Source organism: Saimiri boliviensis, chromosome 3, assembly GCF_048565385.1.
Source record: "Saimiri boliviensis isolate mSaiBol1 chromosome 3, mSaiBol1.pri, whole genome shotgun sequence".
Taxonomy (NCBI): domain Eukaryota; kingdom Metazoa; phylum Chordata; class Mammalia; order Primates; family Cebidae; genus Saimiri; species Saimiri boliviensis.
Window position 1 is genome coordinate 81569729 of NC_133451.1, and position 26613 is coordinate 81596341.

The window sequence follows — 26613 nt, forward strand, 5'->3', positions numbered from 1 at the left end:
CCGACCCTGCTCAGGTAGATAGTTCAGTGTTGGCCCTAAGAGGTCCAGTCCATTCTAAGGTCTGGCCTAGCCTGGCTAGCACTACCCTTGAAGGGTTTTAGCAAGATGGGGTTAGCCTAGAGAATTAAGGAGTTGTTTCTATTCTTATGCAATAACCTAATTTGGGCCAGACATAGTAGCTCACACCTGTAATCTCAGCACTTTGGGAGGCCAAAATGGATGGATCACCTGAGGTCAGGAGTTCAAGACCAGCCTGGTTGACATGATGAATCCCTGTCTCTACTAAAAATACAAAAATTAGCCATGTGTGGTGGCGGATGCCTGTAATCTCATCTACTCAGGAGGCTGAGACATTGAGAATCACTTCAACCCAGGAAGCAGAGGTTGCAGTGAGCTGAGATCATGCCACTGCACTCCAGCCTGGGTGACAGAGTGAGACTCTGTCTCAAATAATAATAATAATAATAATAACCTAAATTGCTTTGTAGAAGAGAGAACTTTCTCTTTAATTCCTATGGTTATTTTGGGGGTCTAATTGTAGATTTGACCATGTTTAGAAGCCCCTTAAATGGTTTTTGGTTTAATTACTATATAATTTGTCTTATTAGTAAATATTTGATACCAAATAATAATGACCAGTAGATATTTTGAGTGCTGTCCTGTGCCAAGAACTGTTGTAACTCCTTTATACATATTTGTTTAACTCTTTCAACAACACTATGGGGTAGGTTCTGTTTTTCCCTCATTTTACAGATGGGGAAACTGAGGTACAGAACTATTAGGTAACTTAGCCAAGACTACCCCAACTGATAAGCGTCAGAGCCAGGATGGGCACAGCCATCAGACACTAGCCTTCCCGCTTAATCAAGACAGATAAAGATTGGCCTGATAATATTTTGTAAATAGAATACTTTGTATTGGAGACCCTAGTTTATCACTTCTTCTACTCAGATTAAAGAAAGATTGACTTTCTTTAAGTCAATCTTTAAGTCTTTCTTTCTACTAAGTTTCAAGATACTGATTTAAAAGCATATTGCAGCCAGATGCAGTGGCTCATGCCTGTAATCCTAGCACTTTAGGAGGCCGAGGTGGGCACATCACCAGAGGTCAGGAGTTCAAAACCAACCTAACCAACATAAGAAAACCCTATCTGTACTAAAAATACAAAACTTAGCTGGGCATGGTGGCAGGCACCTGTAATCCCAGCTACTTGGGAAGCCAAGGCATGAGAATCGCTTGAACTGGGGAGGTGGAGGAGGTTGCAGTGAGCCAAGATTGCACCACTGCACTCCAGCCTGGGCAACAGAGTGAGATTCCATCTGAAGGAGGTGAAATTTTCATTAGAGAACTTGTTATGTGATTCTGTCCTTCACCAGTCAATCAGTCCACTCAGTTATTTGAGTTCCACTTTTATATATCATTCATCCAGTTTTTAAATTCAAGTAACACTAAGTGAGCATTTACCATTTGCAGGTACTGTGTGAGGCATTTTACATGTGTGACCCCTGTAATCTTTCTGATAATCTTGTAGGAAAACTGAGGCTTTATGAGATCAGACAGCTTTTCCATAGTAAGAGGGGGAAGGGTTTGACACGTGATCTTGCTACAGAGATTTTAAATACTTCACTATTTCACTGCAAGGAATGGAAGAGGCATGCATCTAAATAAAGAAGCTGATAGGAGCTTTGTGGGGATGCTAGTGGAACATCTGGGTAGAAATGTTGAACAGGCCTTTGGAAGTGACTGTCAATCAGGAGAGAAAATGCACTGGATCTGAAGGTTATATACTTACAAGTGGTAAGGAGAAAATGAGCATCCAGGGAAAAAACAGATAAAGGACAGAAGTGCCAGGACAGAACTGTCTGCAAGTCTGTTTCTAGAAACTAAACCAGCAGGCAAAAGAGAGAAATACAACTGTAAAGAGTGCCTCATACGAGAAAGCAAGGGAGAAAAGTGTGTCAATAAAAAGGACATGATTAGAAGTGGCAAATGAGTTAACGACATCAAGATGAGATATAAGAGAAAATCCTTGGAGCTTGGGGATTTACATTTCTTGGTCCTGTTGGAGAGAACCATTTAAGTGGAGAAGTGGGTTCGGAAGTTTGGCGTGTATCTCTGCATTTTGGCTGAGTAGAAGGAGCTATGTGTCTGTATTGGAGACAATGTGTTGGGGTTTTTTTTCCTTTTCAGAATAAGGGGGACCTTAACATATTTATAAACAGAAGTGAAGAATTCCAAGGAAAGGCAGGAATGGAGGGGTAACTGAAGGGTTATAGTAGCATCCTCTTGGGAGGGATTGGTGTCAGCAGTAGGGATGCAGCCTCCTCAGGGAGCAAATAGCCACTTCAGAAAACACTTATGTGTGCTCTGGTTTTTTGCACATCCTGGTTTTTATGATTTCTTTTCTTTGCCTTTTTTTTTTTTTTTTCTTTTTTTGAGACAGTCTTACTCTGTCGCCCAGGCTGAAGTGCAGTGGTGTGACCTTGGCTACTGCAACCTTCATCTCCCAGTTTCAAGTGATTATCCTGCCTCAGCCTCCCAAGTAGCTGGGATTATAGATATGCACCACCACACCCAGATAATTTTTGCATTTTTAGTAGAGACAGGGTTTCACCGTGTTGGCCAGACTGGTCATGAACTCCTAATCTCACATAATTTGTCCACCACAGCCTCCTAAAGTGCTAGGATTACAAGTGTGAGCCACCACACCCCGCAGATTTTTATGACTTCTTTCTGTTTATTTTCATTATACTTGGATCTGGTAACTGTAATAGTAATGACAGTTGAGGTCAATTTAGTGGTAAAAGCTTTAGGCTCTGGGATTTGACTGACATAGGATTAAATCTAAGCTGCAGGCAGGTCAAGGTGGCTCATGCCTTTAATCCCAGCACTTTGGGAGTCCGAGGTGGGCAGATCACTTGAGGTCAGGAGTTATCACCCTAGCCAACACACTGAAATTCTGTCTCTACTTAAAATACAAAAAAATTAGCTGGGCTTGGTGGTATACATCTGTAACCCCAGCTACTTGGGAGGCTAAGGCAGGAGGGTCACTTAAACCCAGGAGGTGGAGGTTGTAGTGAGCCGAGATCAGGCCATTGTACTCCAGCCTGGACAACAAAGTAGGACTCTCATCTCAAAAAACAAAACAAACAAACAAACAAAAAAACTAGGTTGCACCATCTAGCTGTTGTATAAACTTAGAAAAGTTGTTTAAATTCTCAAGGCCTCATTATCTCATAGAATTAATGTAGAGGTTAAATATGATAATGTAAGATACTTACCTCAGTGCCTACCAAATATTTGGGTCCACAATTAATATTAGCTGTTTACTATTATTAAATGAGACTTCATGCATAGCAGTATGGAGCCTTGCAAGTGATGTATTATTTGCTGTTTCCTCAGGTTTCATTTAGTGGAGAAATTGGATATGACCTCGGAGGAGTCAAGACAGAGTTCTTCTACTGTCTGTTTGAAGAAATGACCCAGCCAGAATATGGGTTGTTCATGTATCCTGAAGGGGCTTCCTGCATGTGGTTTCCTGTCAAGGTAAGTTTCCTTTTCTTCACTTAAGGTATTTTGTGACAGAAAAAGTACATTATATACCATAGAAAATTAGATTGTCTAGACTTTCATGTTAGGAGAGGAGTTATTGATATAATTGTGGAGATAATCTTTAATTCTAATAAGGTGACTATTTTCTTTAAAATGGAGTTTTCTTTTCCTAGATTCCCATATCTGTCTACATAAAACTCAAGCAGTGTATTTTTTTGATCATTTATGTGATTCAAGGATAAAAAGAAACACTGTCTTTTTTAGGTACTCATTCTTCATGTCAGTTCTCTTTTCCCAATGAATTTGAAGACAAAGGCTGTAGAAAGAAATTGTAAAAACTGTTTATAAGGATTACTGAACCTAATGTGTTTTTATTGCTGGTACACTTTTAGGAAGCAAAACTGTGGCAGGAATTTATTTGTTTTTTTTTTTTAATTGTACTTTAGTTCTGGGGTACATGTGCAGAATGTGCAGGTTTGTTACATAGGTGTACACGTGCCATGGTGGTTTGCTGCATCCATCACCTCATCCTTTACATTAGGTGTTTCTCCTAATGCTCTCCCTCCCTTAGAGACCCCCACCCCCCGACACGCCCCAGTGTGTGATGTTACCCTACCTGTGTCCATGTGTTCTCACTGTTGAACTCCCACTTGTAAGTGAGAACATGAGGTGTTTAGTTTTCTGTTCTTGTGTTAGTTTGCTGAGAATGATGGTTTCCAGCTTCATCCATGTCCCTTCAAAGGACATGATGTCCCTGCAAAGGACATGATGTCCCTGCAAATTCATCCTTTTTGATGGCTGCGTAGTATTCTATGGTATATATGTGCCACATTTTCTTTATCCGGTCTGTCATTGATGGACATTTGGATTGGTTCCAGGTCTTTGCTATTGTGAACAGTGCCTCAGTAAACTTAACGTGTGCATGTGTCTTTATAATATAATGATTTATACTCCTTTGGGTATATACCCAGTAATGGGATTGGTCAAATGGTATTTCTCATTCTAGATCCTTGAGGAATTGCCACACTGTCTTCTACAGTGGTTGAACAAATTTACACTCCCACCAACAGTGTAAAACATTCCTGTTTCTCCACATCCTCTCCAGCATCTGTTGTCTCTGACTTTTTAATGATCACCATTCTAACTGACATGAGATGATATCTCATTATGGTTTTGATTTGCATTTCTGTAATGACCAGTGATGGTGATCTTTTTTTTCATATGTTTATTGGCTGCATAAATGTCTCCTTTGGAGAAATGTCTGTTCATATTCTTTTCCTACTTTCTGATGGGGTGGTTTGTTTTTTTCTTGTAAATTTGATTAAGTTTTTTGTAGATTCTGGATATTAGCCCTTTGTCAGATGGAGAAATTGCAAAAAGTCTCTCCCATTCTGTAGGTTGCCAGTTCACACTGATGATAGTTTCTTTTGCTGTGCAGAAGCTCTTTAGTTTAATTAGATCCCATTTGACTATTTTGACTTTTGTTGCCAATGCTTTTGGTATTTTAATTTGAAGTCTTTGCCCATGCCTGTGTCCTGAATGGTATTGCCTAGGTTTTGTTCTAGGGTTTTTATGGTTTTAGGTCTTATGTTTAAGTTTTTAATCCATCTTGAGTTAATTTTTGTATAAGGTGTAAGGAAGGGATCCAGTTTCAGCTTTCAGCATATGGCTAACCAGTTTTCCTCATATGGCTAACCAGTTTTCCCAGCACCATCTATTAAATAGGGAATCCTTTCCCTATTGCTTGTTTTTGTCAGGTTTGTCAAAGATCAGATAGTTGTAGATGTGTGGAATTATTTCTGAGGCCTCTTTTCTGTTCCATTGGTCTATATCTCTGTTTTGGTACCAGTACCATGCTGTTTTTATTACTGTAGCCTTGTAGTGTAGTTTGAAGTCAGGTAGCATGATGCCTCCAGCTTTGTTCTTTTTGCTTAGGATTGTCTTGACTATGCAGGCTCTCTTTTGGTTCTATATGAAATTTAAAGTAGTTTTTTTCCTGATTCTGTGAAGAAAGTAGGTAGCTTGATAGGGATAGCACTGAATGTATAAATTACTTTGGACAGTATGGCCATTTTCACAATATTAATTATTCCTAACCATAAGCATGGAATGTTTTTCCATTTGTGTCCTCTCATTTCCTTGAGCAGTGGTTTGTGGTTCTTCTTGAAGAGGTCCTTCACATCCTTGTTAGTTGTATTCCTAGGTATTTTATTCTCTTTGTAGCAATCATGAATGGCAGTTCATTCTTGATGTGGCTCTCTTTAAATCTCTTATTGGTGTATAGGAATGCTTGTGAGTTTGGCACGTTGATTTTGTATCCTGAGACTTTGCTGAAGTTCCTTATCAGTTTAAGGATATTTTAGGCTGAAACGATGGGGTTTTCTAAATATACAATCATGTCATCTGCAAATAGAGACAATTTGACTTCTTCATTTCCTTATTGAATACCCTTTTTTTCTCTTGCCTCATTGCCCTGGCCAGGACTTCCAATACTGTGTTGAATAGGAGTGGTGAGAGAGGACATCCTTGTGCTGGTTTTCAAAGGGAATGCTTCCAGTTTTTGCCCATTCAGTATGATATTGGCTGTAGGTTTGTCATAAATAGCTCTTATTATTTTGAGACACAGTCCATCAATACCTAGTTTATTATGAGTCTTTAGCATGAAGGGCTGTTGAATTTTGTCGAAGCCCTTCTCTGCATCTATTGAGATAATCATGTAGTGTTTGTCTTTGGTTCTGTTTATGTGATGGATATGTTTATTGATTTGTGTATGTTGGACCAGTCGTGCATCCCAGGGGTCAAGCTGACTTGATCATAGTGGATAAGCTTTTTGATGTGCTGCTGGATTCAGTTTGCCAGTATTTTACTGAGGATTTTCACATTGATGTTCATCAAGGATACTGGCCTGAAATTCCCTTTTTTTGTTGTGTCTCTGCCAGGATTTGGTATCAGGATGATGTTGGCCGAACAAAATTGAATTAGGAAGGTTTCCTTCTTTTTCTGTTGTTTGGAATAGTTTCAGTACTAGCTCTTCTTTGTACCTCTGGTAGAGTTCGGCTGTGAAACCATCTGGTCCTGGACTTTTTTTGGTTGTAGGCTGTTAATTGCTACCTTAATTTTAGAACTTGTTATTGGTCTCTTCAAAGATTTGGCTTCTTCCTGGTTTAGTCTTGGGAGGGTGTAAGTATTCAGGAATTTGTCCATTTCTTTTAGATTTTCTGGTTCATTTGAGTAAAGGTGTTTATAGTATTCTCTGATGGTAGTTTGTATTTCTGTGGGATCAGTGGTGGTATCTCCTTTATTATTTTTTATTGCATCTATTTGATTCTTCTCTGTCTTCTTCTTTATTAGTCTGGCTAGTAGTCTATTTTGTTGATCTTTTCAAAAAACCAGCTCCTGGATTCGTTTTTTGAATGGCTTTTCATGTCTCTATCTTCTTCAGTTCTGCTCTGATCTTGGTTATTTCTTGTCTTCTGCTAGCTTTTGAATTTGTTTCCTCTTCTCTAGTTCTTTTAATTGTGATCTTAAGGTGTTGATTTTAGATCTTTCCTGCTTTCTCTTATGGGCAGTTAGTGCTATAAGTTTCCCTGTACACACTGCTTTAAATGTGTCCCAGAGATTCTGGTATGTTGTGTCTTCATTATCATTGGTTTCAAAGAACATCTATATTTCTGCCCTCATTTCATTATTTATCCAGTAGTCATTCAGGAGCAGGTTGTTCAGTTTCTATGTAGCTGTGTGGTTTTGAGTGAGTTTCTTAATCCTGATATCTGATTTGATTGCACTGTGGTCTGAGAGACTGTGGGTTATGATTTCCATTCTTTTGCATTTGCTGAGGAATGTTTTACTTCCAATTATGTGGTTAATTTTAGAATAAAGGTGATGTGGTGGTGAGAAGAATGTATATTCTGTTGATTTGGGGTAGAGAGTACTCTAGATGTTTATTAGGTCCACTTGGTCCAGAGCTGAGTTCAAGTCCTGGATATCCTTGTTAATTTTCTGTCTTGGTGAGCTGTCTAATATTGACAGTGGGGTGTTATAGTCCCCCGCTATTACTGTGTGGGAGTCTAAGTCTCTTCGTAGGTCTCTAAGAACTTGCTTTTATGAATCTGGGTGCTCCTGTATTGGGTGCATATGTATTTAGGATAGTTAGCTTTTCTTGTTGCATTGATCCCTTTACCATCATGTAATACCCTTGTGTCTCTCTCTCTCTTTTTTTTTTTTTTAAAGATGGAGTTTCGCTCTTGTTACCCAGGCTAGAGTGCAATGGCGTGATCTCGGCTCACTGCAACCTCTGCCTCCTGGGCTCAGGCAATTCTCCTGACTCAGCCTCCCGAGTAGCTGGGACTACAGGCACGCACCACCATGCCCAGCTAATTTTTTGTATTTTTAGTAGAGACAGGGTTTCACCATGTTGACCAGGATGGTCTCGATCATTTGACCTCATGATCCACCCGCCTCAGTCTCCCAAAGTGCTGGGATTACAGGCTTGAGCCACTGCGCCCGGCCTGTCTCTTTTGATCTATGTTAGTTTAAAGTCTGTTTTATCAGAGACTAGGATTGCAACCCCTGTTTTTTTTTTGTTTTTGTTTTTGTTTTGCTTTCCATTTGCTTGGTAAATATTCCTCCATCCCTTTATTTTGAGTGTATGTGTGTCTTTGCATGTGAGTTGAATACAGCACACCGATGGGCTCTTTATCCAATTTGCCAATCTGTGTTTTTTCACTGGGGCATTTAGCCCATTTACATTTAAGGTTAATACTGTTAAGTGCGACTTTGATCCTACCATTATGATACTAACTGGTTATTTTGCCCGTTAGTTGATGCAGTTTCTTCATAGCATTGATGGTCTTTACAATTTGCTATGTTTTTGCAGTGGCTGGTACTGGTCGTTCTTTTTCATGTTTAGTGCTTCCTTCAGGAGCTCTTGTAGGGCAGGCCTGGTGGTGACAAAATCTTTCAGCATTTGCTTGTCTGTAAAGGATTTTATTTCTCCTTTGCTTATGAAGCTTAGTTTGGCTGGATATGAAATTCTGGGCTGAAAATTTTTTTCTTTAAGAATGTCGAATATTGGCCCCCACTCTTTTCTGGCTTGTAGGGTTTCTACTGAGAGATCTGCTGTGAGTCTGATGGGCTTCCCTTTGTGGGTGACCCGACCTTTCCCTCTGGCTGCCCTTAGCATTTTTTCCTTCATTTCAACCCTGGTGAATCTGACGATTATGTATCTTAGGGTTGCTCTTCTTGAGGAGTATCTTTGTGGTGTTCTTTGTATTTCCTGAATTTGAATGTTGGCCTGCCTTTCTATGTTGGGGAAGTTCCCCTGGGTGATATCCTGAAGAGTGTTTTCCAACTTGGTTTCATTCTCCCCATTGCTTTCAGGTACACGGATCAAATGTAGATTTGGTCTTTTCACATAATTCCATATTCCTTGGAGGCTTTGTTCGTTTCTTTTCTCTTTTTACTCTAATCTTGTTTTCTCACTTTATTTCATTAAGTTGATCTTCAGTTTCTGATATCCTTTCTTCTGCTTTATCAATTCAGCTATTGAAACTTGTCTATGCTTCTTGAAGTTCTTGTGCTATGCTTTTCAGTTCCATCAGGTCGTTTATGTTCTTCTCTAAACTGGCTATTCTAGTTAGCAATTCATCTAACCGTTTTTTCAGGGTTCTTAGCTTCCTTGCATTGGGTAGAACATGCTCCTTTAGCTCGGAGGAGTTTGTTATTACCTACCTTCTGAAGCCTATTTCTGTCAATTTGTCAAATTCATTCCCCATCCAGTTTTGTTCCCTTGCTGGAGAGGAGTTGTTATCCCTTGGAGGAGAAGAGGCATTCTGGTGTTTGGAATTTTCAACCTTTTTGCACTGGTTTCTCCCAGTGGATTTATCTATCTTTGGTCTCTGAAGTTGGTGACCTTTGGATGGGGTCTCTTAATGGATGTCCTTTTTGTTGATGTTGAAACTATTTCTTTTTGTTGTTGTTGTTAGTTCACCTTCTGACAGTCAGGCCTCTCTGCTGCAGGTCTGCTGGAGTTGCTGGAAGTCCATTCTAGACCCCGCTTACATGGGTATCACTGGTGGGGGAGACAGCAGAACAGCAAATATTGCTGCATGTTCTTCCTCTGGTAGCTTTGTCCCAGAGGGGTACTCACTAGATGCCAGCCAGAGCTCTCCTGTATGAGGTGTCTGTTGGCCCATACTGGGAAGTGTCTCACAGTCAGGATACCACAGGGTCAGGGATCCCTTTGAAGAGGCAGTCTGTCCTTTATCAGAGCTCAAATGCTGTGCTGGGAGATCCACTGCTGTCTTCAGAGCAGCCAGGCAGGAGTGTTTAAGTCTGCTGAAGTTGTGCCCACAGCCACCCCTTTTCCCAGGTGCTCTGTCCCAGGAATGTGGGGCTTTATTTGTAAGTCCCTGACGGGCTGCTGCCTTTTCTCAGAGATGCCCTGCCCAGTGAGGAGGGAATCTAGTGTGGCAGTCTGCCTGCAGCAGCCTTGCTGAGCTGTGGTGGGCTCTGCCCAGTTCAAACATCTTCTTTTGTGTGTGTATGTGTATGAAGGAATCTCACTGTCACCCAGGCTGGAGGTCAGTGGTATGATCTTAGCTCACTGGAACCTCCACCTCCCAGGCTTCTCCCACCTCAGCCTGGCAGGATTACAGTAGCTGGGATTACAGGCTTCTGCCACCACACCTGGCTGATTTTTTTTTTTTATTTTTAGTAGAGATGAGGTTTCACCACTTTGGCCAGGCTGGTCTCAAACTCCTGACCTCAGGTGATCTACTCACCTCAGCCCCTAAAGTGCTGGGATTACAAGCATGAAAGTGGCAGGGATTTAAATTGACTTAATGGCCAAATATTAGGTTGGTGCAAAATTAACTGCAGTTTTTTGTTTTACCTTTTTTTTTTTTGAGACAGAGTCTTGGTCTGTTGCCCAGGCTAGGGTGCAGTGGCACGATCTCTGCTCACTGCAACCTCTGCCTCCCAAGTTTAAGCAATTCTCCTGCCTCAGCCTCCCAAGGGCTAGAATCCATGCACCACCATGCCTGGCCAATTTTTGTATTTTTAGTAGAGACAGGGTTTCTCCATGTTGGTGAGGTTGGTCTCAAACTGTCAACCTCAGGTCATCTGCCTGCCTCAGCCTCCCAAAGTGCTGGGATTACAGGCATGAGCCACCACACCAGGCCTTGCCTTTACTTTTAATGGCAAAAACTACAATTGCTTTTACACCAACCTAATATAAACCCTAAACATTCCTATCTTGAGCTTAAAATTTTTCAATTTGAGATTTGATTTTATGAAACAGGAACAAAGATTTATTTAATATAAATTTTTTATTGTGCTGATAAAAACTCATAATACTTTAAGACCTTTTTTTTTTTTTTTTTTTTTTTGCTTTTCAGCCTAAATTTGAGAAGAAAAGATACTTCTTCTTTGGGGTGCTATGTGGACTTTCCCTGTTCAATTGCAGTGTTGCCAACCTCCCTTTCCCACTGGCACTGTTTAAGAAACTTTTGGACCAAATGCCATCATTGGAAGATTTAAAAGAACTCAGTCCTGATTTGGGAAAGTAAGTAAATGTAGTTCCTGAGAAAGGACCCTATCTAACATATATTTAGGCAAATATTTAAATTCACACACTTCATAATATTTTCATGTTCAACAGCAGCATTTTAGGTACTTTAGTCCAGTTTTAACTTTGACAAGAATTGTTGGATAACAGTTTCATTTTCTATTAAGAAGTGTTGATTATTTCCATAACTAGTCTTCAATGTTTGCACTAATCTTTCAACTTTTTCTGTGTAGAAGCAGTCATGCACAGAGCATGGGTTGCACCTTGGTGCAGAATCTGCTAGTGATGGTTGTATTAAATGCTGTTTCATGTTATCACCTTTAAAATGGAAACTCATTTCTAAGTTAAAAGAGAAGCCACCACCTCACAAAAAAATGGCAACAGAAGAGTTTTAATATCCCTGCTGTGTATAGCATTCCTACACATCCATAAGAAATCTTGATAAAGTATCGAAGAAGGCAACTTGGGAAAGAAGCAATAGCAATGCCTCCTAAATAAAAATGTCTTCAATCTCACCAGTGCTCATAGAATGCATATTAAAATGAGAAGCTAATTTATACTTGAAATTGACAGTGGTTTGAAGTGTTGATGCTATGTGGTATTAGCAAGGGCTTGAAAAGTTTCATTCTAATTTCAAGTATTATTAGTGGAAATATAAATTGGTACTCCTTTTCAGAGAACAGTGTGGCAGGATTTATCAAAATCAAAATGTGTTTGCCTTGTTGATTCAACAGTTCTACTTCTAGACATTTAACTTCCAGAAATATACAGCCATGCAAGGATTGGTGTATGCTAATATACACTGTATTTATCGTTTATAATATAAAGACTCCCTAAATGTCCTTCAATAAGTGAATGATATCTTTTTGGTATACTTATGCAATGGAATACTACAGAGATTTTTTTTTTAAAGAGTAAGAACAGGTCAGGTATGATGACTTATCCCTGTAATCCTAGCACTTTGGGAGGCTGAGGTAGATGGTTTACTTGAGCCCAGGAGTTTGAGGAGACCAGCCTGGCCAACATAGCGAGAACTCATCTCTACAAAAAAAAAAAACTAGCCAGGCATGGTGGCACATGCCTGTGGTCCCAGCTACTCAGGAGGCTGAGGTGGGTGGATAGATTGAGCCCTGGAGGTCGAAGCTGCAGTGAGCCATGATTATACCACTGCACTCCAGCCTGGACAACAGAAGAAGACCCTGTCTCCATTTTAAGAGAAGAATAAGAACAGTAATATGATTTTAGTATTATTATCATCCCACTTTTACAGATTCAGAAAGTAAAACACAGAGAGGTTAGGTAACTTGCTCAAGGCCCCATAATGGCAGAACCATGATTTAAACACAGTCTGGCTGCAAAATCTGTTAATCATTACACTAACTATTCTAATAAGACAAAAGGAAAAAATATCAAAAGTACAGGATTTAGAAAGAAAAAGGTAAGTTAGTCATTATTTTACTGGAAACATTGAAGATAACATAAATAATGCTTATGCCTCAGAAGACTTAATAAACTTAATAACAATATACATGAACTAAAAGATCTTTAAATTTATATCATTGTTTCTCAAACTTTTAGGTCTTAATATGCTCTTAAAAATTATTGAGGACTCCAAAGGGCTTTTACTTAGCTTGGTTACATCTGTCAATATATACAAGATTAGAAATTAAATATTTTAAACACGGGAATATACAAATATTCATTCTGTTAGCTATCAGAGCATTCCACAGTATCATATAGCCTCTTGAAAACTCTTATTTTTATGTATGTATGTATGTATAATTTTGAGACGGAGTCTCGCTCTGTCTCCCAGGCTGGAGTGCAGTGGTGCAATCTCTGCTCACTGCATCCTCCACCTCCCGGGTTCAAGCAATTCTCTGCCTGAGCCTCCCAAGTAGCTGGGATTACAAGAGCCCACCATATGCTCTGCTAATTTTTTTTTTTTTTTTGTATTCTTAGTAGAAAGAAGGTTTCACCATCTTGGCCAGGCTGGTCTTGAACTCCTGACCTTGTGATCCACCCCTTCAGTCTCCCAAAGTGCTGGGATTACAGGTGTGAGCCACCGCACCCGGCAGAAAACTCTTTTCTTGTCAGAACAGAATGTGGAAAGAGGCAAAGAACATCTTAATGATGTTATAAAAATAGTTTTGACCTCATTAACTATAAAGGCCCAAGGATTCCCAAGAATTACTGGATTGGCTCAGATCCACTGTTCTCTGTATTCAGTAAAACTCCAATTTTAATCCCAGGAGGCTTTTTATTAAACTTGACAACCTGGTTCTAAAATTTATATGGACAGACAACAAAGGGCCAAGAATAGCCAGGAATAATTTTTAACACAAATAAAGATGGAGAACTTGGTCTGTCAGCTATCAAGAATTATTAGAAAGCTGTATTAATTAGGACAGTGTGATATTGGTGCAGGTTTTCCAATAGAACAGAAGAGAAATCTCAGAAATGGATTCATGCCTATATGGAACTTTATTAGAAGTGACATATTTGATCAAGGGGAATAGGAGTACTACTTAATAAATGGAGCTGGAAAAAAATGATATCTACCTAGGGAAAAAATAAAAGTGGATCCTTGTCTTATGCCATATACGATAGTCAACTCCATGTAGATGAAGGATTTAGATATTAAATGCAAGAATCATGAAAATATATAAGATTTATCTTTTGATATTTCTTAAATACTTGCAGTGCACCAGCACTAAAGAAAAAATAAATTTATGAAAAGATTAAAGAACTTCTCTTTTCATCAAGAGGGTATTAGAAAAATGCAAAAGACAAGGTGCTATGGGGGTCTGAATATATTCCCCCAAAATTCATATTTTGAAGCCTAATCCCCAATGTGGAGCCCTTCTGAGTGGAATTCATTCCCTTATGAAAGAGGTCCAAGGCTCAAGGGCGCCTGTTTGCCCCTTCCACCATGAGAGGACACATAGAAGGCACCATTGAAAAGGAATGGGTCGTCACCCATTTTCTTTAGATTCAGACACCAAACCTGCTGGCACTTTGATTTTGGATTTCCAAGCCTCCAGAACTGTGAGCAATACATTTCTATTTATAAATTACTCAGTCTAAGGTATTTTGTTATAGCAGCCTAAATGGACTAAGAAATTGGTACCAAGAAGTGGGATGTTGGAAGCAACTTTGGAACTGGGTAATGAGTAAGTAGTGAAAGTTTTGAGATACATGCTAGAAAAATCCTGTATTGCCCTATAGAGCAGTTCTGGCAAGGGCTCAGAAGAAGAGAAGACCTGTAGGGAAATCCCCAGTCTTCTTAAAGATTACCTAAGTGGTCGTGATCAGCACGTTAGTAGAAACACAGACGATAAAGGCAATTCTGAAGAGGTCTCAGATGGAAGTGAGGAACACATTGGAAACTGGAAGAGAGGTGAACTTTGTTATTACAAAGTGGCAAAGAATATGGCTGAATTGTGTTGTATCCTAGTGTTTTGTGGAAAGTAAGATTCTTAACAACAAAACAGGATATTTGGCAGAAGAAATCTCTAAGCGAAGTAGTAAAGGAGCACTATGGCTTTCCTTGACTGCTTATACCAAAATGCAAGCAGGGAGAATTATTTAAAGTGGAATTTATTATTAGAAAAGAAACCGAACTTAAAGATTTGGCATGTGCCTGTGATTCCAGTTAGGAGGCTGAAGCATGAGCATCGCTTGAACTTGGGAGGTGAAGATTGCAGTTAGCCCAGATCATACCTCTGCACTCTAACCTGGGCCACAGAGTGAGACTCTGTCTCAAAATAAATAAATTAAATAAAATATAATGATGGAAAAGGCAGAGGATAGACATTCCCAATTCTAAAGGGAGTAATAGGAAAGAATAAAGGGGTAATAGGTCCCAACAAAGTCTAAAACCCAACATGGCATGCAACATTAAATCTTAAGACTTGAGAACAATCTTTGACTCAATGTCTCACCTTCAGGACATACTAGGGTTGGGGTTGGGCTCCTAAGTTTCCAGGCTGCCCAATCCCCATGGCTTTGTTGGGCACAGCTCACCTGGAAGCTCTTACACATTAGTGTTGAGTGCTTGTGGTTCTCCCTCAGGCAAGAATTGCACACTGGGGGCTCTTCTGGGGTCTCTAGAGCAGCCTCACCCCCATGACTCTACTAGGTACTGCCTTAGTGGACTGTGCTCTTTTAAGCCTATACCTGTGTGATTTCCATAGTTCTCTGCCCACATACCTCACTGTATTGTAGGTGGAACTCCCATCAGCATACCTAACCTTCAAGTTCTAGAGTTTATTGGCAGTAATATCTTAGTCTCAACTTTACATCCCCTGTGCCCCCTACAATAGGGGTTACTTAAATGTTTGTTGAATAAATATTTGAGTGAATGAGCAAATACAAGACATGTTACTTCAATGCATGTATAAAGCATCATAGAATGACAGGATGGAAATATTTAAAGATTGGTTACTGTCCATTTTGATGTGACCTCTATTCTCACAAATGCCCTGAAACTATTAAGGCAGTCTAATTTCAGGTGTTTCTTAAGCTTGATGATATTGGGACAAGAGATGCAGAGAAGGTCATTTGGCCCACCTACTCCTCAGAGTTACTGATACCTGATATTTAATATGAGACCTATTCTGTAGAAAGGTAACACCAGTTTGAATGAGTTTTCAGTATCCGTGAACATGTTATGAATCTTTTTCTGAATAGAAACCTACAATCATTAGGTAAGGAATTTAGGGTAAAGGGAAGAGAGCTGTAAAGTAGGCAGTCAGCCTGCAGATTGAAGATAAACTTCCTAAATTTGACAAGTTTAGTTGAGGTCTGGCCCTGTTTAGACTATCAGTATGCAGAGAAAGAGGTGCTGTGAACTATATGTGACCTCCTACCTTCAGAGTGCTATACATTCTTTATTTTAGATGATATATCTAGTGATCACAGTTATTACCTTTTTAAAGGCAAGATTATTTTTTCCTTAGGAATTTGCAAACAATTCTGGATGATGAAGGTGATAACTTTGAAGAAGTATTTTACATCCATTTTAATGTGAGTAACAATAAAAGCAGATAACAGATTAATTTTAATCTGATAAATCCTCAACATATTTAACCAAACATGTCAACTTTTACTTTAAAAACCCGAATTAGTGAGAAAGGTATTGTTCTTCATCATGATCTGGGTGCATCAGTTAGATTTACTATATAACAGCCAACCCTAAAACCTAGTGGCCTAAACAACAAATACAGTTTTGTGAGTTTCCAAACTGGGCCAACTTAACTGGGCTGGATGTTCTACAGTGGTGTCATTCACATGCCTAGTAGCTGGCAGAGGCTGGTTGGGTTAAAGGGTATCAACTGGAACAGCTTGTCTCGGTTCCCTGTGGTCTTTCATTCTCCAATAAGCTAGCTGAGGCTTTTGAAGCAAGACTGCAGTTTGTTCTTCACATGGTGGCCTTAGGGTTACAGAGAGGAAGAGATAGCAAGCTCCAGCACACAAGCTTCTGCTTCTGTTAGGTTCCATTGGCTAAAGTACTTCACATGGCCATGCCCAGATTCAGTGGCTGAAGAGATAGCCTCCCCACTTGATTGGAAGTGTTGCAAGTCACTAGGCAAAAGGGCAGGAGAACCAGGATGGGAAGAATTTGTGGCCATTTTTGTAAATCTACCATACTGGGTCTACACAGTATGAAGTGAGTACTGAGATATGGCAGTTTTCCAATTTGTTTAATTTGATCAGTTACAATAAGAGAACTCAAGTTTTGAAAAAATTCATTTTTATTCAGTATGATAGGGTATAATTTTTTGTTTGTATATTCCATGCTATCTTTTGTGACAAAAATAAACATTTTAAAAAATTCTTTAGAAAAGGTTTTTGTTGATCCAAAGTGTTTTTGTTGATGACAGATTGTTCAAAATTATGTTGGAGATATTATCTGAGTTCATTTGTGGTTACAGGTACACTGGGACAGAAATGACACCGACTTAATTCCTAATGGAAGTAACATAATTGTCAACCAGACTAACAAGTAGGTACAAATAAATAAAATATTTGGTTTATATATACTATTTTTATTTCACTGAGCTCTAAAAATTCCTTTTAGCTCTTGTAATTTTTCATTCTCATTAATCATTTTTCACCAAGGCAGAGAATTTGGTGTGTGTTATATGTGTTTTTACATACATATCATGGAGTTTATATTGTGGTAAAGAATGGAAATGGCTTTCTCATAGAGACCTTTCCTTTTCTTCCTTTCCAAAATTATAACACCAACATCTATCCCTCATCATCCTTTCACTCTGCTTTACTTTTTCTTTTCATATCACATATCACCTACCCTTAGAGTTTATTTGCTTATTTATTTCTCCTTTTTTTTCCCCATGATAGTGAATGTGTTAGGGGCTTGGTCTGTATTCTTTATCACTGTAGATTCAGTACCTAGAGTAGTCTACAGTGGTGCCTGGTACATTGCAGGCACGTAGTAAGTATTTGTTGAAAACATTACTATGGTATTCTGACTTCCCAATATCTTACAGAATGCCATTGAAAGCCATGGAGTTGGGGTTATAGAACTTTTCCTTGATAGTTGGTCAGAGTAGCAAAGAGATCACTAGGAAGCATGCTGGCCTACATCTTTTTCCATGATTTCCTAATCTTTTTTAAAAACTTTGTATTGAAGTGTAATCTGTAAAACAGAAAATTGCACCAATCATAAATGTGCAGTTTAGTGAATTTCACAAAGCAAACATGCCTTCGTAATTACTAGCCAGATCAAGAAATAGAACATTTCCATCTGTATAGTTGTATATTGTATGAATACATCACAGTTTATATATCTGTAGTATTTCAAGTTTTGTACTATTATGCATAATGCCATGGTGAACATTCTTGTACATGTGTGTTGTTTATGTGCAAGCATTTCTGTTGGTATGTAACTGGGAGAAGTGCTCAGTGCCTTGTGGTTGCCCCTTGCCCCATGCAGAGCAGGATCAACCCTCCTACCTGAAATTCGTTTGGATATTGATATGGATGATGCCATATGTATGCCAGAGAGTTTGAAAATGTTTAGTACATAATAGGGTCTTCTGAGGAGAGCTGGGCAGGCATCCAAGTTGGTCTGTTTGGCTTAAGTGAAGAGAGAGGCAGGTGGCTTTAGTTTTTATGGTGGTTCAGGCATGGGGCCAGGGTCAGGGTTCCCGTGCAACCCAGAGCATGCGTGAGGAAGTTTAAGCCATACAGCCATCAGTAGGTGCCCAGGGAGCAAGCCTGTGTTGTGCAGATGTGTAGGCAAAAGAGGAAAAAGGAGGAGGAGTGGGACTTGAAAGCTGTCAATAAGCAAACAAAAAACGGAGGCAGACTTTCACCAGTAGGGTTTGACAGTTCTAATTGCTCCATATCCACTCTAATGCTTAGTATTACTAGTCTTTTTTAAATTAGCCATTCTGGTGGGTATATAGTAGTATTTCATTGTGGTTTTAATCTCCATTTCTCTGATTACTAATGCTAAGCACTTTATATGCTTATTGGTTGTTTGAATATCCTCTTTTCAGAAATAATTATTCCACATCTTTAGTCTATTTTTCTGTTGCTTTTTTTTTTTTTTCTTGTCAGTTTATGGGAGTTCTAGATGCACGTATTTTGTTGGTTATATGTACTGCAAATATCTTCTTATATACTGTAGCTTGTCTTTTCACTTTTTAAATGTGTCTTTTGATTAACCAAAATTTGAAGTTGTAATGTAGTCTACTTTAATCAATATTTTCCTTAATGCTTAGTGTTTTTCCGTTTTCTATTTTCTGAATACTTCCCTATCCTATGGCTATGAGTATATTGCCCTATATTTTCTTCTAGAAGCTTATTTTATTTCTCATATTTAGATCTACAATCCACTTTAATTGATTTTTTAGTAAGATGCAAGATATGGATCAGGTTTTATTTTTTCATTTAACTGTGATTGTGCCAGGTGTGGTGGCTCTCACCTGTAATCCTAGCACTTTGGGAGGCCCAGGTGGGCAGATCACAAGGTCAAGAGCTCAAGACTATCCTGGCCAACGTGGTGAAACCCCATCTCTACTAAAAATACAAGACTTAACTGGGCGTGGTGGCACGCACCTATAGTCCCAGCTTCTAGGGAAGCTGAGGCAGGAGAATCGCTTGAACCCAGGAGGTGGAGGTGGCAGTGAGCTGAGATTGTGCCATTGCACTCCACCCCAGTGACCGAGCAAGACTCCATCTCAAAAAAAAAAACAACTGCGATTGTATTAAACCTATATAGATCAATTTTGGGAAAGTTGACTTTTTTTTTTTTTTTTTTTTTTCCCGAGATGGAGTTTCACTCTTGTTGCTCAAGCTGGAGTGCAATGGCACAATCTCTGCTCACTGCAGCCTCTGCCTCCCGGGTTCAGGCAATTCTCCTGCGTCAGCCTCCAGAATAGCTGGGATTACAGGCGCACACCGCTATGTCCAGTTAATTTTTTGTATTTTTAGTAGAAATGGGGTTTTACCATGTTAGCGAGGTTGGTCTCAAACTCCTGACCTCAGGTGATTTGCCTGCTTTGGCCTCCCAAAGTGCTGAGATTACAGGTACCAGCCATCACACCTGGCAACATCTTAAAATAATGAGTCTTTAATCTATAAATATAGAATCTCCATTTGTTTAGCTTGTCTTTAGTCACTCTTGAAAAAAATGTTATCTAGTTTTCTATGTAGAGATTTTGCTACAGTATTCTAAATAACTTTCTTGGATCATTTATTGTTTTTGAATCTTCTAGGGCCTTAAAATTTTTTGTCTGCTTTTCTTTTTTTTCTTTTTTTTTTTTTTTTTTTTTTTTTTTTTTGAGGCAGTGTCTCACTCTGTCACCAGGCTGGAGTGCAGTGGTGCAATCCCAGTTCACTGGAACCTGTGCCTCCCCAGTTCAGGCGATTCTCCTGCCTCAGCCTCCCGAGTAGCTGGGACTACAGGCAGGAGCCACCACGCCCAGCTAATTTTTCTATTCTTAGTAGAGACAGGGTTTTACCATGCTGGCCAGGATGTTCTCCATCTCTTGACCTCATGATCAGCCCACCTCGGCCTCCCAAAGTGCTGGGATTAAAGGCGTGAGCCACCACTTCCAGCAACTTTTCTGCTAGTTACTAGAAGAGGTATATTAGCATCTATACTATACATGTGGATATGACTGTTTCTTTAAGTTTTGTTAAGTTACTAATTCGTATATGTTGAAGTTGTTTTACTAAGCATGTAACAAATTTTAGAATTTTTTTACCTTCCTGATATATGCCCTGGTTGTCATTAGGAAATGTACTTTTCTTTCCTAGTCATGTTTGTCTGATTTTAGTATAGCTACACCAGATTCATTTTGGTTGGTGTTTGCATAGTATATCTTTTTCCCTTCTTTGACTTTAATCTTTTTATGTTTCCACATTTAAGTTATATATGTTATAAGCAGCATATGATGGAGTTTTTATAAAAATTACATTAGATAATCTCTAAGTAGTAACTATGACAGTCCATGGCACATGGTAAGTACTCAAAAACTGTTAGGTGGTGTAGCTTTTATTTTTAGCCCCTGTTTTGTTCAGGATACTGCATTAAGTGGAAATAACATTTTGTTTTATTATAGGAGAGACTATGTTTCTAAGTATATAGATTACATTTTCAATGACTCTGTAAAGGTGGTTTATGAAGAATTTCGGAGAGGATTTTACAAAATGTGTGAAGAGGACATTATCAAATTATTTCATCCTGAAGAACTGAAGGATGTTATTGTTGGAAATACAGATTATGATTGGAAAACATTTGAAAAGGTACATCATAAAGTCTAAGTTAATTAAATTCAGTTTTTCTTCCTATTTCCTCAGTAACTTTTCTTTTTGTATTTTCTCTAGAATGCACATTATAAACCAGAATATGACAGTTCACATCCCACCATAGTGATGTTTTGGGAGGCTTTCCACAAATTGACTCTGGAGGAAAAGAAAAAATTCCTTGGTAAGTATTATATCAAGGAATAGATCTGTAGTTGTGGGTTTTTTTAATGGGATAAAAATTTCCTTTATGATAGATACCATTTGTAATAAATGAGAGTGTCAGAGATATACCTAGTCCAATTGAACATCCTCTCTGTCCCAATATCAAAAAACAAATGTTAATATATATAAGCAATGTTTTCTCCTGTGATTTCATCCCTTCTTAATGCTTTTAAAATTTTTGTTTCTTCATCTAAGCTAAAATATCAAGCCTTTTTTCTGTAGCCCTGTCATTATTCACTTATTCACCCTTTGTGGAATTAACTAAGATAGTTTATTTGGCTAATTTTTACTGTTGCTATATTATTAATACTGTGTTTGCTATTACTGTACACAAGCTATTTTACTTGTATCTTTAACTCTAGGCTTAATGACTTTCTCATTTTCTACTTCCTTACTTTTGAGAAACATTTATCTTCTATTTTTATTTTTGTAGATAACATGTTTGTTACAAGATATATAGACTTAACAGAAGCCCAGCCTACCTTTCTAGTCTTAACTCTTAGAGGAAATTTTTGTTTCAACCAAACAATCCTATTGTCTGAACACTCCTGAGCTTACCTTGCATCTGCCCACCTCCAGGCCTTTCTCTAAGGTTCTTTCTCCTGCCTTGAACCTCACCTACCTCCTTGTTGCCTTTCTGAACCTTTCCATACTTAAAGGTCTGGCATAATTGTGAAATCTTGGAAGTCCCCTCAGTCATCCCACCTGGCTTTCTCTCCCTGTTCTCAAGCACAGCATTGACTGGGCTGTCGTATACCTTACAGCTTTTCTCTTGCTATTATGTGTCTTTTTCTTCACAAGAATCTAATATTCCCAGTCAGACTTTAAGCTGCTTGAGGGCAGTGACTATGTGACAGACATTGTCATAATATAATTTCCAATGCACTGTCAAATGTAGGACACTGCACATGGGCTCACAATAGTTTTGCAAATAGATTCTTTTTTCTCTGTAAAGAGATTTTGGTCTCTATGTAAAACAGATTGCCTTATTTTATTTCTCTTTTAGTATTTCTTACAGGAACTGATAGAATACAAATGAAAGATTTAAAGAATATGAAAATAACATTTTGCTGTCCTGAAAACTGGAATGAAAGAGACCCTATGAGAGCACTGACATGTTTCAGTGTTCTCTTCCTCCCTAAGTATTCTACAATGGAAAGGGTAGAAGAAGCACTTGAAGTAGCCATCAACAACAACAGAGGATTTGGCTGACCAGCGAGCTTGTCCTTATTTTGTTGTTGTTATTGTTGTTATTGTTACTCTGCTTTGTTTTATTTCAGGCTTTTAACAGCCTGAAGCCATGGTTTTTTGTTTCTGTCTCTAGTGATATATGGGAAGGAGAGATGAAAAAGAGGCTTTACTTGCCTAACCAGAAACAGAAACTAAGAACCCATGACTGTATTCTCTTCCTTGGACACCCCTGTGCCTACATCATATTCCTTACCTCTTTTGGGAAATATTTTTCAAAAATAAAATAATTCAAAAATTAACATAAAAGTGTTATTTGCTACTCAATGTGTTTACCAGCTCTTTTGGAATTACTGTCATTGCGTGTAAGCTGTATCAATTATAATATAGATTAAGCTGTGTCTCTCACACAGATGTTTAAATGACCCTTTAGCTTAGAAGTATTTTTTTGAAGTTGTAATTATCTACCTAATATCTATTCTCCCCTTCTTTTGGTACAGATTCCCTATATGATAGTGGTATTGTGCTCAGTCTTTTAAAATCATACATTGCCGAGCCTCTCTTCAAGGGACAGGTGGCAATGGTGAAAGTCACTGGGAGTAGCTTCTGAGGAAGCTTTTTTATTTAAATGGCTGTTATGCTTTTAATGGAGTTAGGTACAAAATCCATCCATGCAAAAGAATGTTTTATATGCTCATTAACATAGTGATTTATGTAAATTACGTTTTGATAACATAAAATATAGTGTCTTAGGCTCCAGAAAGAAACTACAAAGTTAGCTTCAACTGAAGATACTGGAAAGGCTCTTAAGTTGTTTTTACCCATCACCTTATTATTGTAATAGTTCTAAATGATATCTGGGTGGAGTGTAAAGAATAATACAAAGCTCTTTTCAGCTGTGATTCAAAGAAATGTAGTGAAGCTATATGACAATGACATTTTCCCAAAAGTATTTTCTATAACATAGGCAGTTTAAAAGCTTCATAGTTTCAAAGTCTGGAAAGTGGTAAAGATATCTTAGAGAATTTTAAAACATAAACCCCATTTCTCTCCTGCAGACTTTTTAAAGCATGGACATGAGTTTGAGGATACTGAGAAAACGTCAGTAATTTTCATAAAGCTTCAATGAATACCCAGTGTTGAAAGCAAGGTGCCAGTGTTGAAAGCAGCCTGATAACTAAGATGTCATTGCATTGTACTTGAGGTACAGGTATGCTGTGCTTGCAGTGAGAGGACACCTTTATCCCTAGTTAAAAACACCAGGGATCAAGCTCAGCTTCCATTTACAGAGGATGTACCAGTAATCCCTAGGATAGTGAGTGGTTCAAGTACCATACTACATTTCCAACATGTCTTGCTTATTTGCTCTTAGTCAGCACTGGGGCACTTTTAAACCATATATATATCTATAGAATATTTTGCAAGAGTCTACTAAAACTACCTTGAAAATGGTGTTAATACAGAGCCCTTCTAAAAGAGCTCACTGGATACTCTAATAACATTTAGAGCAGGGGTGTCCAATCTTTTTGCTTCCCTGGGCCACATGGGAAGAAGAACTGGCTTGGGCCACATATAAAATACACTAATAATAGCTAATGAACTAAAAAAAAAAGAAAAAAAAAAGAATCGCAAAAAAATCATCTTGTGTTTTAAGAAAATTTACAAATTTATGTTGGGCCGAATTCAAAGCCGTCCTAGGGCCTGTGGGCTGTGGGTAGGACAAGCTTGATTTAGAAAAAGAAATAAAGACAAAATTTGTAGTAGCTCAGTTTCTCTCAAGTGAAGAAAAAGACTGTAAAATTAACATGTAGGCTAAAATGTTTGGTAATTAATGTCAAAAATTACCAAGATTATTTGTACATGTTTTGGTAATCACTACTGGCAAGATTTTTTTGTGTATAAAATATATTATGTGTTAATAGAAGGGAAAAATTGTTTGAGCCCCTAATAGAAGAAAACCCACAGCAAGAGAAGCTGCTAAAGGGCAATTAAAAGTTAGGGAAGTTTACTAGCTTTAGAATACAATACACTTCAATTACAGAAATACTTCCTTTTTAAAACTACAGTGTTTTAATGTACTTTTAGTAATAACCCAATTTAAGGAGCCTGAGAGGCTTGTGAAAAGCTCCACCAACATGCTACATTTCTAGTGTGGGACTGAATTAATACTTCTGTAAAAAGGAAGGAACAGAATCACCTCAGCATCAAATCGCATTTTTCTTTTAAATAGTAACTCATAATAACGTGATGACTTATTTTGCATCACTAGTTCAAAATTAGGCAGGAAAGCTAATTGATCAGACCCAGAAACACAATGGTTTGGCAAGCCACAGTCACTCAGCTCGTGGATATGTGATAATCTGCAGAACAGCTGCTGAATTCTTGTCTGTTCCTTCACATCTGTAGAGGAGTTTGATAGAACTACTTCTCTTTATCGACTTTAAGCTTCATACAGGTAAAGAGATCACAAACTGCAGGGTAGCTATCATGGTCTTGAAGGAAGTTGTGTTCCTTCCGTAGGGGTGGATTAAGTAATACTTCCTGAGCCCTTCTTCTGAAGTAGCCACTCGTTTTCTACAGAGGATCACTGGCTGAGGGTACCCATCTTTCCTGGCAGGACCTAGTCACTTGTATTAAAGGGACACCAGGAAAGGACTGTGGGGCTTTTAAGCTTTTGTTGGCCAGCCCTGTCCTCAGTACTAGGCACTTCCTTGGGACTTCCTTCCTTTTATGGGGGCCTGATGAGCCACTCTGACAAGGGACTGTTGTTTATGACTTGGAAGGAATTAGCAATTCTAGAAGGAGCCATTGCCTTTGGTGCCTTAGCTTGTTCTTTTCTGGAAGGACAGGGCCACATATTCAGGGAATCTTGATGCTTCTTAGGCTCAGATTTGGGTTCCACAGGCATCCCATTTTTTTGTCCATCTTTCTTTAGAAGCCACTTACACAGAGCTTCCTTCTCAATTCTCATACACACACACTGCAAAGCTTGTGCAGGGCTCATTGGCTCTGCATGTGTCTTCTATTTTACATGTATCCTGATGGTTCTGGACAAGTCAATCGTCAGAAACAATGCTGAGGGTAGACAGTTTCTTGGACTCCAAGTAGTCACAGAGGCACTTCACATTGCCCAGGTTTTTCAGTCTCCATGCCACTGGGCTGTTTGCCCTGACAGTTGGTATAGGAGTTGGTTTTGACAAGCCAATCATTCACATTGTAGGACGGGAACAAGAACTTACTACATTTCTCACTGGTTTCACAACTACCATTCTCAGGCTTCTCCAGCTTATAGGATTCCTGGGGAGTCACCAGCCAGCCAGATAGATCCATCTCATCTTGATCAGAAAGCTCTAGATCGTCTACCTTTTCAATTCAATGGAGAAAGAACTGGTGGTAAAATGGCGTCACTTTGAATACCTTGGTTTTTCAGAAACTTCCTGTTGCTGACTCTTTAGGAGCAAGTTTTCTAAGCCCATTAGGTTGCCCCAGACATTACCGAAGAAATTTCAGGCTCTGGAAGAAGTCTGTTCTCCAAGGTCTGCTTTTGGGTTCGTCCTGGGGGGTTGTTCCTGGGTATGTTCCTGAAGACCGCTGGTATGGTTGCTTCCAAGGAGCCATTGGCTGAGAGGGACATCTGTGATGCTAGATGCTGACTTCTGCTCTGGCATTAGCATATAGCCTCTCTTCTCCATGAAGGGCCTGATACTTGATGAACTAGCATGAGGCATGAAGTGCTTAGGAATTTGAATGGTTTTGAGAAACCCCAATGTGGTGATAGTCATGTAGAGCAGTGTGTCTGCTTTGAAGAGCAGGACAGTTGAATCTTCCAACTTAAGGGTCAAACAGTCCAGTCCCTCCAGGCACAAAGACTTGATTGGCTAGATCTTTGTTTTGGGTGCACTTCAGTTAATGAATAAGACCATTGAACTGGCCTAATAACCAATAGAGCAGCTGGGCCTGAAGTGTCTCCTCTTTAAGCTGATAGATGAGGTCTACCTGTTCATACAGCCACCTCACAGTTTCTAAGGCATTCCAGGTGACAGCTTATACAACTGTGAATCTCAGCTTTGACTTTTACAAGTTGTCTTTCATTTGCTGTTCGTCCCAGAAAACTCCACCAATAGCAAGCTCCAAGTCCCTCCATGTGCATCACTACACCCCAAAAGGGGTTCTCTATTACTGGAGCAGCCATTCTGGTCATGTGTGGTGTTTATTCTGCTCACTGCCCCAGCTTCCAATCCCTCTCCACAGAGACACAGCCCCACACAAAACTCCTGAGGAGGCTTTTTAAAGGGATCTTT

At 39.0% G+C, this 26613-nt stretch overlaps 1 protein-coding gene and 1 pseudogene across 1 annotated transcript in view; one reads left to right on the top strand and one right to left on the bottom strand.

Annotated features, from left to right (window-relative positions):
• Positions 1-22621, top strand: part of HERC5 (HECT and RLD domain containing E3 ubiquitin protein ligase 5) — a 56638-nt gene extending 34017 nt beyond the window's left edge. The window contains exons 17-23 of the mRNA XM_003924006.3: positions 3403-3546; positions 10950-11116; positions 16078-16144; positions 17053-17123; positions 20716-20899; positions 20981-21083; positions 22131-22621. Of these exons, the coding sequence (XP_003924055.1) occupies positions 3403-3546; positions 10950-11116; positions 16078-16144; positions 17053-17123; positions 20716-20899; positions 20981-21083; positions 22131-22336 (942 nt within the window). The 3' untranslated portion in view covers positions 22337-22621. The remainder of the gene's footprint in view (positions 1-3402; positions 3547-10949; positions 11117-16077; positions 16145-17052; positions 17124-20715; positions 20900-20980; positions 21084-22130) is intronic.
• Positions 22622-24706: 2085 nt separating this feature from the next.
• Positions 24707-26613, bottom strand: LOC101047118 (nuclear receptor coactivator 4 pseudogene; annotated as a pseudogene).